The sequence below is a fragment of the Lytechinus pictus genome, chromosome 2 (assembly GCF_037042905.1).
Source record: "Lytechinus pictus isolate F3 Inbred chromosome 2, Lp3.0, whole genome shotgun sequence".
NCBI lineage: Eukaryota > Metazoa > Echinodermata > Echinoidea > Temnopleuroida > Toxopneustidae > Lytechinus > Lytechinus pictus.
Window position 1 is genome coordinate 28,069,499 of NC_087246.1, and position 11,132 is coordinate 28,080,630.

At 38.0% G+C, this 11,132-nt stretch overlaps 1 protein-coding gene across 1 annotated transcript; it reads left to right on the top strand.

Moving 5' to 3' along the window:
• The first annotated feature begins 2,922 nt into the window (after positions 1-2,922).
• Positions 2,923-10,879, top strand: LOC129254463 (unconventional myosin-XVIIIa-like). The gene is made up of 2 exons (XM_054892927.2): positions 2,923-3,016; positions 9,198-10,879. The coding sequence occupies exon 2, from the start codon at positions 9,288-9,290 to the stop codon at positions 10,404-10,406; it is 1,119 nt and encodes a 372-aa protein (XP_054748902.2). The 5' UTR covers positions 2,923-3,016; positions 9,198-9,287; the 3' UTR covers positions 10,407-10,879.
• Positions 10,880-11,132: the final 253 nt, after the last annotated feature.

Consider the following 11,132-nt stretch of genomic DNA (forward strand, 5'->3'; position numbering starts at 1 on the left):
ATAAACTGTACTACAAACTTAAAAGGAGGTGAGGCAAGTTTCGATCAATGGAGGTTTTTAAAAAGAATAAACTGTATTATGGTGAAGCAAATTTAAAAGGAGGTGAGGCAAGTTTCAATGGAGGTTTTTAAAGAGAATAAACTGTACTACAAACTTAAAAGGAGGTGAGGCAAGTTTCAATGGAGGTTTTTAAAAAGAATAAACGGTCTGTACTACACATGGGTGTCAATCGGTAAGCTTGGTTGGGGGGGGGGGGGATGATTGACACAAATGTTCTTGGGGATGGGGATCTTTCAACATTACCCCCACTAAAATCACAAGTTAGAACATTTGGGAGTGGTTGATATGCATGGTGTTCTTGGAAATTCCTTCATTGTTGCAGTGAACTGTATTATGTATATTTTTTTTTGAAAATTCAATTTGTGTTACAAGTAAGCATGTTCTAAGCTCATACGAGAGAAAAAATGACAAAAATTGTCTGGACCATATACAAAGTGATCTGTTTATTGAGCATGATGTATACAACTTCTCTCTTAAATCTAACCCGACTGGCAATATTTTTTTTTCTTCTTAATGCATGATGATAAAAACTCTAAAAATCATGCGCATCTTGATTTTCAACCAATCAACAGCGTGCATTTGGGACTTGCGATTGATTTTTTGACTTGCGTTTAAACGCAACTCTTTCTGCAACGGGCCCCTGGCTTATCAAAAAATATATTATGTATATTCCATTTCAGTGATAATTGCATTTTTGGGGAGGGGATATTACATATTTGGGGAATGGAAAAGTTCAAAATCAATGCATACTTAACCTAATTACGCAGGGGGGGGTCTGTGATTAAAAAAAAAGTCTTTTGCATGTTTTGAGACCAGTTTTGCGAAGCCCGGGTACTGGGTACTGAAAATTACCAAACAATTTGAAGGTGCATATCAGACAAAAATGGCTCAAAATTGTGATTTGTGTACCACGTCAATGGAATATGCGTTTTCAACCAAAATTCATAAATGCCTAATTGTTTTTAGTTTTGTTGAACTAAACTGATTTATTTTATGCTGTTACGAGAGTCCCAGCAAAGTTCGTTGAAAAAAAAAACAATGCAATACAAAGGTAGAACACCACAAAGAGTTTCTAAACCAAAAATTAGAACATTTGGAGCTTTATTTGGGGAGTTAGAGGAATAGGTATTGTATACTAATTATGCACAAATTAGCATAATCAATTAATAGCAATTTGCATGAAATAAATAACTACACAATTTTGTGGATTATTACAAGCAATTGCAATCTATTTCTTCACTATTCATTGTTTTTAGAAACCTCATTGTAGACTTGCCTCATGCACCTCCTTTCAAGTTGGCTTCATCATTTGAATTATATTCTACGTACACTTATCATTCTTAAAAAAAAATAATTGTAGACTTGCCTCACCTCCTCTCAAGTTGGCTTCACCATAATATTCATTCTTTGTTAAAACATCATTTTACACTTGCCTCACCTCCCCTCAAGTTGGCTTCACAATACCTTTTTCGTTAAAACATCATTGTACGTTTGCCTCACCTCCTTTCAAGTTTGCTTCTACATAATATCCATTCTTTGTTAAAACATTATTTTCATTTTACACTTGCCTCACCTCTCAAGTTGGCTTCACCATAATTTGTACTACAGTTTATTCTTTTTAAAAACCTCCATTGAAACTTGCCTTGCCTCCTTTTAAATTTGTAGTGCAGTTTATTCTTTAAAAAACCTCCATTGAAACTTGCCTCACCTCCTTTTAAATTCGCTTCACCATAATTTGTAGTACAGTTTATTCTTTTTAAACCTCCATTGGAACTTGCCTCACCTCCTTTTAAATTTGTAGTACAGTTTATTCTTTTAAAAAACCTCCATTGAAACTTGCCTCACCTCCTTTTAAATTCGCTTCACTATAATTTGTAGTACAGTTTATTCTTTTTAAACCTCCATTGAAACTTGCCTCACCTCCTTTTAAATTTGTAGTACAGTTTATTCTCTTTAAAAACCTCAATTGAAACTTGCCTCACCTCCTTTTGAATTGGCTTCACCATTATTTGTAGTACAGTTTATTCTTTTTTAAAAACCTCCATTGAAACTTGCCTCACCTCCTTTTAAAATGGCTTCACCATAATTTGTAGTACAGTTTATTCTTTTTAAAAACCTCCATTGAAACTTGCCTCACCTCCTTTTAAATTGGCTTCACCATAATGCAGTCTATTCTTTTTAAAAACCTCAATTGAAACTTGCCTCACCTCCTTTTGAATTGGCTTCACCATTATTTGTAGTACAGTTTATTCTTTTTTAAAAACCTCCATTGAAACTTGCCTCACCTCCTTTTAAAATGGCTTCACCATAATTTGTAGTACAGTTTATTCTTTTTAAAAACCTCCATTGAAACTTGCCTCACCTCCTTTTAAATTGGCTTCACCATAATATTCAGGTAAGGTATATTCATTCTTTTTTTACAAACATCTTTGTTCACTTCCCTCACCTAGATCATTTGGCTATATATAATACCTTTTATTCTACACTATTCTTCCCTTTAAAAAACCTGATTGTACTCCTGCCTCCCCTGATCTGACATTTGCCTCTCAACGTACTGTACATAGTGTTATTTTATTATATCTTTATATCGGAAACTTCGTTTTACCGAATTGCCATGCACTCTCTCCGACGCGTTTGAAGTCTTAGACAGCATGGAATACTACCAGCCGATGGTACACACACGCACACACACACGTTATTTGACAACTTGTCTCTGGAACCAAAGTTCCTCGCATATAACTTTCTGCATGCCAGCTGTACTCAGTGTGTATTGAACACGCACGACCACGATCTAATGAATATTCATCGGCGAGAGTGACGTCATTTTACGAGTCTCCTTTCAAACTTGGTTCATAAGTGCCTACCATCTTGGAGTCGAATAGTGAGATCGAACCCGAGACGGACTTTCAGAAAGTTAGATCTGTTTTTTAACATTTGTTTGATGCTGTACTCAGTCGTAAGTTATTTTAGATACATTATATGATATGGCATTTAATATTTTTGAATGTTTGTGCGAATTTGAATTTACATTCTTTTCAAATTTATAAACTTTTTTTTTTGTCGTCGACGTTTGAATTGATGTGACTGTGACTCGGTCACAGTGCGAGTGGCGGTGCGCTGCCAACCAAGCTGCAGCTGCAATGAAAGCACAACGCTGGTGTTGCGAAGCACGGACCACGATAACCCAGGCCAGGGTCAGGGAGCTCCGGCCCGCTAGTCCGTGTATACTACTAGTCAAACATATACTCTCCAAAATGGGGTAGAATGTGGTCGCTATAGCACTCCAAATAAAAGGGGAAAAAATAAATTATGCACTTACCTCGATGGATGAAGGTCTATAGTGCATTGTGAGACAGAATTCCTGACATCGAGGGCGAGGCACAAACTGTACTCCCCAAAAAAGGAAAAGTTCTGTCTCGTTCGTTCTCCTTCTGTCAAAATTGAAAACAAAATGGCCGATCTATACCAAAACGAACGCGACATAGTCATAGTCATATATCTAGGCGCTAGTGTAGTTTCGCACCTCCCCGTTTAATGGTTTCAAACATGTACAATCTCACCCTAAATAATTCACAACCTAAAAGTAAAATAAAATACTTGCATCTGAGCCTCCAAAGTCCAGTAGAAGTTGAATATTTGCCGTTTTGACACTTTTTTTGGCGCTAGTGTAGTTTCGCACCTCCCCGTTTAATGGTTTTCAAACATGTACAATCTCACCCTAAATAATTCACAACCTAAAATACTTGCATCTGAGCCTCCAAAGTCCAGTAGAAGTTGAATATTTTCCGTTTTGACACTTTTTTTTACAAAGTTTTACACCTATTTCGGAATCACTCGGTCGCTTGAAGTTCAGCGCTGCACATAAGCAGTCGGTACACGTACAGTACATACCACCTAGTGAAGTGCAAGAAGAGCGAGTTTTTCTATGGTATCGTCAAAAAGATTTTTTCCCCTCTGACCTAGAGTTCAAAACAAGGCTCTACATTATTATTTCTTATTTCATCGCTAAATCTACGTGTATTCACATTTTTCACATTTCTTATTTCATTCAAACAAGCACACACATGCACACCCCACACACACCTTCACACAACAAACATCAACCACTCTGCACAACCACTACCGTAATACTTGGTGCAAGCTGAAAGAGGGGAAAAAAATCTTTCAAAACGGCAAATATTCAACTTCTACTGGACTTTGGAGGCTCAGATGCAAGTATTTTAGGTTGTGAATTATTTAGGGTGAGATTGTACTAGCGCCTAGATCTAACCTAGACGTCTAACGTTGTCATCGAGGCACAAACTGGACCCTCAAAAAAAGGAAATGTTAACGTTAGACGTCTAGGTTAGATCTATGAGTATGACTATGACGTATGAGTATGACTATGTCGCGTTCGTTTTGGTATCGATCGGCCATTTTGTTTTCAATTTTGACAGAAGGAGAACGAACGAGACAGAACTTTTCCTTTTTGGGGGAGTCCAGTTTGTGCCTCGCCCTCGATGTCAGGAATTCTGTGTCACGATAGACCTTCATCCATATACATGTACCGTAATCAAGGTAAGTGCATAATTTATTTTTTCCCCTTTTATTTGGAGTGCTATTGCAACCACAGTCTACTCCATTTTGGAGAGTATATGTTTGACTAGTATTACACGGACGAGTCCTGGGTTAGGACTAGCCTTGAGGACTCCATGATGATATTTTTAAATATTTTGACATATATACTTCTTCATCATGGAGCCTAGTCCCGCCTCCCATATATGCATAAGCGAGACCTCCACACCCGGGTGGATTTCCCTAGGAAATCCATATTTACAGGGTGAAATTGGTTTATAAGTGTGAATTTTATTGATATTTGAACCTTCAAACGCCTAATCATACGTATTAAGGTTCCAAAAATTGGTTAATAGAAAGGTGACAAATTGAAGGTTTCTTACCAGACCGATCTCGTGTAGATCCCTCGATCCGTTTGTCAACAAAGCAAATACAATAGGTCTGACCCTTGAACCGCTTCGTTATGACGTACCTTCGATTAGCGATGTTACAAAATGCCGTTTTGAAGAACAATTTATAGATAAAAATTATCATTTAACAAATACTAGAATTTAATACGTGATTATAAATAATTATTTTTAGTATACGCGCGCGTCCGTAACGTTGGGGAAGAACAATAGGAAACGAGATGGCGGCGTAAACATCGGGCGAGTCTCTCCCATCTTTTCATAATATTTTTCTCATTTTTTTGATGAAGTCTTGTTTAAAAATGAAATCATTAGCGTAGAAATGTCGGAAATGAAAGTTTGATGTTTTCTGGTGGTACGTGTAGATGAATGCAATAAAATTTCTGGTTCTGTGGAGAGTAAGCATACATTAGTAAATGATATTTACTCTCTAAGAGCCTCCTGGCTAGGTGGCCACACTACAGTAGAGCAGAGGGGCGAGGCAAAGCAGAGCCAGAAAGCCTAGCCTGGAGGCTTCTGGAGAGTAAAAGTAGTTCTACAGACGTAGGCTTACTCTCCATGAAGCCTGGGTTGGCATACCATTACTCTACACGCACCGAATTGGGCAACAATAATGTTGCGCCAAAATACTAGTTATTTTTATTTTTTTAGCCCAAAATTATGTAAATGGGCTACAATATTGGTTGGCAACTTTTGGCCAAAAATTGTTATTTTTTTATCATAAAATGACGCTTAAATTCATTAAAATATTAAAAGTAGAGGAGCGTTTACTTACATATGTTGTTGTCGCCATCTTGCCGTCTTTATTATTGTAGCCAAAGATACTAGAGTATAGCTCGGGCGACAATATAATGAGCAGTGCGTCGGCCGATAAATATCATGAATCTTAAAATATCATGAAGTGATTTCATAATATATATTAGCCAATGCAAGTATTAAAGGGATGGTCCGGGCTGAAATTATGTATAGCTTAATAAATAGAGTAGAATTCACTGAGCAAAATTTTCATCAAAATCGGATAACAAATAACAAAGTTATTGAATTTTAAAGTTTAGCAATATTTTGTGAAAACAGTCGTCATGAATATTCATTAGGTGGGCTGATGATGTCACATCTCCACTTGTTCTTTTGTATTTTATTATATGAAATTAGGTTTATTTAAATTTTTTCCTCCAAGAACTAGAAAAATTGGATTGACAACTGATTTAGTGCATTAGATATTTATTGCTGCAACTTATTTCATTATAAGGGAGACATATTATTCACACAAGTATGAAATAATGAAAAAATTATGATTTTATGTAATAACATAAGAAAACGGAAAGTGGAGATGTGACATCATCAGCACACCTAATGAATATTCATGATGACTGTTTTATATATTTTATGAAATAAAGTAATGTTGTAACCCGCAAGTGAAAACCCTAACCGTACCGTCCCGTATAATCCAATAATTTGCAAGCGGGACCCGCTGACCCGTCGGGTTTTAACCCGCAAGTCAATTTATCTTTGAAAAATGAAAAGTATTATTTCTGCAATCCCCATACTATACAGGCTCAAATCATGCAAATATATGCCAACTACTAACCTAGCCTAGAGTGAATTTACTTACAATTTGCAAATTCGCCTTTTATTCCGGAGAGAAAATGTTTTTTTGGGTGACTTTGTACCACGAAATGGGTCCGCTCTGATTTCGAAATTGAAAGCATTACGCAATTAACTCCTCTGATTGGAGCCGCAGCTCAGCGCGCGCTAGCTAGCCCAGGCTGCCCAGCAAAGATCGGCATTGTTGTTTTTCAGTCCAGGTCGGTCGACACGGCGACTCACAACAATCATAATTACAATATTCAGTTCTATGGGACCTCGTCTATAAAGTAATCAAAATTGAAATAAATACCAGGATAATGATACAGTCAATTTTTTCTTCTTGTATATCTCCATATTATTTCCTTCTGTTTTTGTATTTCTTCCAATTCTTTGTAAACTAATACAAACGTGCACGAGGGCGCCGATGAACTTTCGTAAACAGCTCGTGTTACTAGTGCTTAGCTAGCTTAGCTAGGCTTTTATTTATTTTTTATTTTTTATCTCTCTCGATCGATCGGTCAAGAGAGAGGTATTTGCAAGAAACTTGCAATCCATTGCAATCCAATTTTACATCTTCAGAAATCTTAAAGACTTTCAATCAATTGTACATCGGAAAAATTAAGAGATCTGGGCATTCAGGGTGCGGGGGCTTTAGTTTTCATCAGAAAATAACGAAAAGGAGGGTTAGTTAGCCACTAGACTAGACCAGCTTAGCATGTCTTCAAAAAAGGGCAGCTAACACTCTGACCTGACGGCACGCTCTATCAGGTCATGACCTAATTTAGCAAACAACTGTCTCACTGCCGTGCACCGCAAATCCCTCGAGCTCAAACAGCGAGCGTAGCCGTGGAAACAGGCTCGACTCGCCCCACTCTCTGCCACGTGGCCTATCACTCGCTCCTTGCCAGACATGATTACGCAATGTATTCTGGCTTCTGTTTACAATCTCCGAACACATCCCCTCCTCTCTCTCTCCCTCTCTTTCTCTCTCTCCCCCTCTCCCAGTCGTAAAACATTTCTTTCTCTGACTGCGCTGCACTGGCGCTCCTTTGAAAGAGCAACTCGATGTATTATGTCGAATTGTCTCAGTCCTGTTCACTGTTCACAAGACAAAAATACGCCAGCATTTTTTAAAAGGAAATATCTACGTCTCTAAAAGAATCCGCCACGTAAGAAGCACATGATCCTTACTGAATTTTCATTGTAAATGTTTTTATTATGCGTCGTTTCTTCTCCCTTTTTTTCGTATGACGGTCTGCGGTTTTGAGAATAAACTCGGCCCGGCCCGCAACCCGCAATCGGGGGCGTAACGGCAGGTTAACCCGTACCGCAACGGGTGCGGGTTACAACATTAAAATAAAGACAAAAATCAATGAGCCACGTCAGTGGGATTTTGCACTGTTAACCCCCTAATGGCGGCTGAATGATCGCGAGCCGTCTGTGTACGAGGAGAAAAAAAAACTCCTGGAAACAGACGGCTGTCTAACAGCTGTCTAAGCTGAACATAAAGTTAAAAAGCGGGCTTGCCCAAAATTGCACTAGAAATAAAGAAATCTGTGGTTACGTTCCGAGTTCACAAACGTTCTTGCAAATTTACATGTAGGGTCGTATCTTAAAAAATGACCAATAAGAAAAAATAAAGAACAGAAACAGTCGGCCGCATTGTATTTGCACAGAAATCAAGTTGATGGCATGCTAGGAGCAGGTCTTCATTCAACATGGGGTACGAGTGTAATGCAGGAAATAACGGCCGCTGCAACTTCCGGGTTGCATATTGCGTGCAGTGCAGTGCAATTTAGCGGTGCTCGCATGCATTGACTTTTGAATGCGTGATCTGCTATGTCGAATTGTGGCCTCCAAACACAGCGATATATTTCAAGATTGTATGATATATTGAGATAGAAGGTGAAATAAACAATTAAAAATAGACAAATATATTCAACAAACATTGATGCAAAATTAATTTTATGAAAATATAATTTAAAACAAAAAAAATATTGCGGAAAAGCCTAACTTGTCAAATTTTGGGCAGGTTACTTTACACATGTATAGGAGGAGAAACCAACATGACAAAATAAAGCAAAAATTAAAAAAAATCTTTGAAATAGGTATGGCAAAATAATTTAGAAAGCTCTTATTTTTTTTTCTTAATCACAAGAAATCAAAATAATCTTCAACACCTGAAACATGAAAATAAGAAAGTTACAGAAATTCCATATAATTTCTGAAAAATAGCAAAATAGATCATGTTTATATGCTGAAATACACATAAACATAACAGGACCTCAATCAGCTGTATGTCGCACGCACTCGCTCAAGAACGTAGTATACTACTTATCTCGTGTGTGCACTAGCGAAAATACATGAATTTCATATTATTTCAAAAGACTTAGGGTGTGTTGTGTGTTGTATGTTGCCTACTGAAGACTCCACATGGTGGTTGCAGACTGCAAGTGGTACCAACATGGACATGTACATGTATGGGAGTTTCAGGTTAGAACAAAATAATGAAATCTCTAGACCTGTCTTTACATAGTTTGAATAGAAAATCTAATTCAATTGTTTTCTCTTTCTATTTTGTTATATCAGGAATGAAGTTACAAAGGATAGTATAGTTTACAGACCTCTTCCAAACTTGAGTTGGTGACTAGATGCGGATTTATTGAGGATTAAACCACCATGTTTAGTTTCAAGAAGAAGGATAAAGAGAAAAAGGAGAAGAAGAAGGAGGCCAAGCGAAACAAGGAACTGTCTCAAGAAGAGTTGAGCCGCTTGGAGGACATAAAAAGGGGCCTGTTCAAGAAGTCAAGCTCTCGTCACAAATCTGGTGCCCCCGGTCATCTTCCTGTCAAGTCCCATGCCTACACTATCCCTGAAGAACACAGCAATGGTCAGTTCAGTACGGAAATCAGTTATGGGGTCAATGAGAGGAGTGTCGATGGTCACATGACAAGCCCTAGTGGAAGCGATGCAAGTGGCGCTTCCACGCCTGGGTTTGAAAAGGGGAGCACGGGAGATGTGAGGATACTGCCTACAGCAGCACCTCCCTTACAAGATATTGCAGAAGAGGCACGGTACACACGACAGGCTTCATATGAAAAGAAAAGAAAGTCTTCTAAAGGCAAGGGGATTCTAAAGTTAAGGTCGTCAAGTCAGGCATCCATTGAACAACCTGTCAATGAGGTGGTTGTGAAGGTTAATGATTCGATGCTGTTAGCACAAAATACTGCATTTAATGAAAGAGTTGGAGATGATTTGGATGGAGAGCACGGGTACAAGCTATCGCATCCTATACCAGAACCAGAACCCCCCGGGGAAAAGACGTTCAATGTTGACCTACGCCTTCCAGTTGTTGCTCCGCCCAAACCACCTCGTGCAAGGGACGTTATCCTCAGTCGCCAACCCAATGGTGGATTTGGATTCACGCTTCGTAGGACCAATATTGAAGAGCGTTCTGGACCTGATGGATCTATAACCCGGCGACAGGTTCATTTTGCAGAACCCAGCGCAACACAGAGAGAGAATGCAACCGGACTACTACCGGGTGACCGCCTTGTGGAAGTTAATGGAAATAATGTGGAGAGTAGCCCTCGTGATAGTATTATTGAATTGATTCGCAGCTCTGGTGATGCTGTGACCCTTAAAGTCCAGCCTATCCCTGAGCTGATTGAGTTGAGTATGAGGTCTGGGATGGATGGATCTGAGGTCCATCTGGAGGAACAGCTTTTGAAGACAGGAACATTGGCCAGAAGTGCAAGTCTCAGGCATAAGGACAAAAAGGTGAGATTTTTCCCTTAATTTTGGTCATTTTTGTTTGATTTTAATACATCAATGTATTTTTTAAATTTGTTGTGTAAAATTTTATTTCATTTGTGAGAAATAATCACAATATTCATGGCAGTTTCTTACCTTTAATATAGTATGGGAACATAATTTGCTTTTTGGGGATAGTCAATGCCTTGATGTAAAGAGGTTTTCATATTGTGATCGATCGATAGGTATCAAATTAAGAAATTTTCCTGATATAAAGACAGCACCACATTTTACATGGCAGAAGTCACTAAGTGTTATACATCAGCACCCAAAATTGCAAATTAGATATATATTTGGGAAATATTTTGTCATAGAAAGTATTTTCATGGTGATAAAACCTCCCTGTTTTATACCCCATGAAAACCAGAAAAAAAAAAAATCAAAATAAATTCATTTTCAAGGTGACAAAAGCTCATAAAGCAACACCACCCCCTGACAAATAAAGGGAAGAAGGTTGTAAAAATGAACAAAAAAAAACAAAAAAAAAACAGCTACCTATCAACAACGTGAAAATTAACATTTTCTAAATTTGCTCATTCAGTTTGAATAAACTTGCCGTTATAAATAATTTTGCCCATTCCTACATGTACATGCAGTTTATTTTACAAAGTTCTACAGTATTTACTCTTCATCTAAGCCTGTACATGGAGCTTTAGAGCTTTATTGTGGGAATAACACAGCTCGTTTGGAGCAAGCCTGCATTAACCTCAG

Excerpts from the sequence above, each read along its gene's own strand:
- LOC129254463 (XM_054892927.2), top strand. The coding sequence starts at position 9,288 with ATGTTTAGTTTCAAGAAGAAGGATAAAGAGAAAAAGGAGAAGAAGAAG.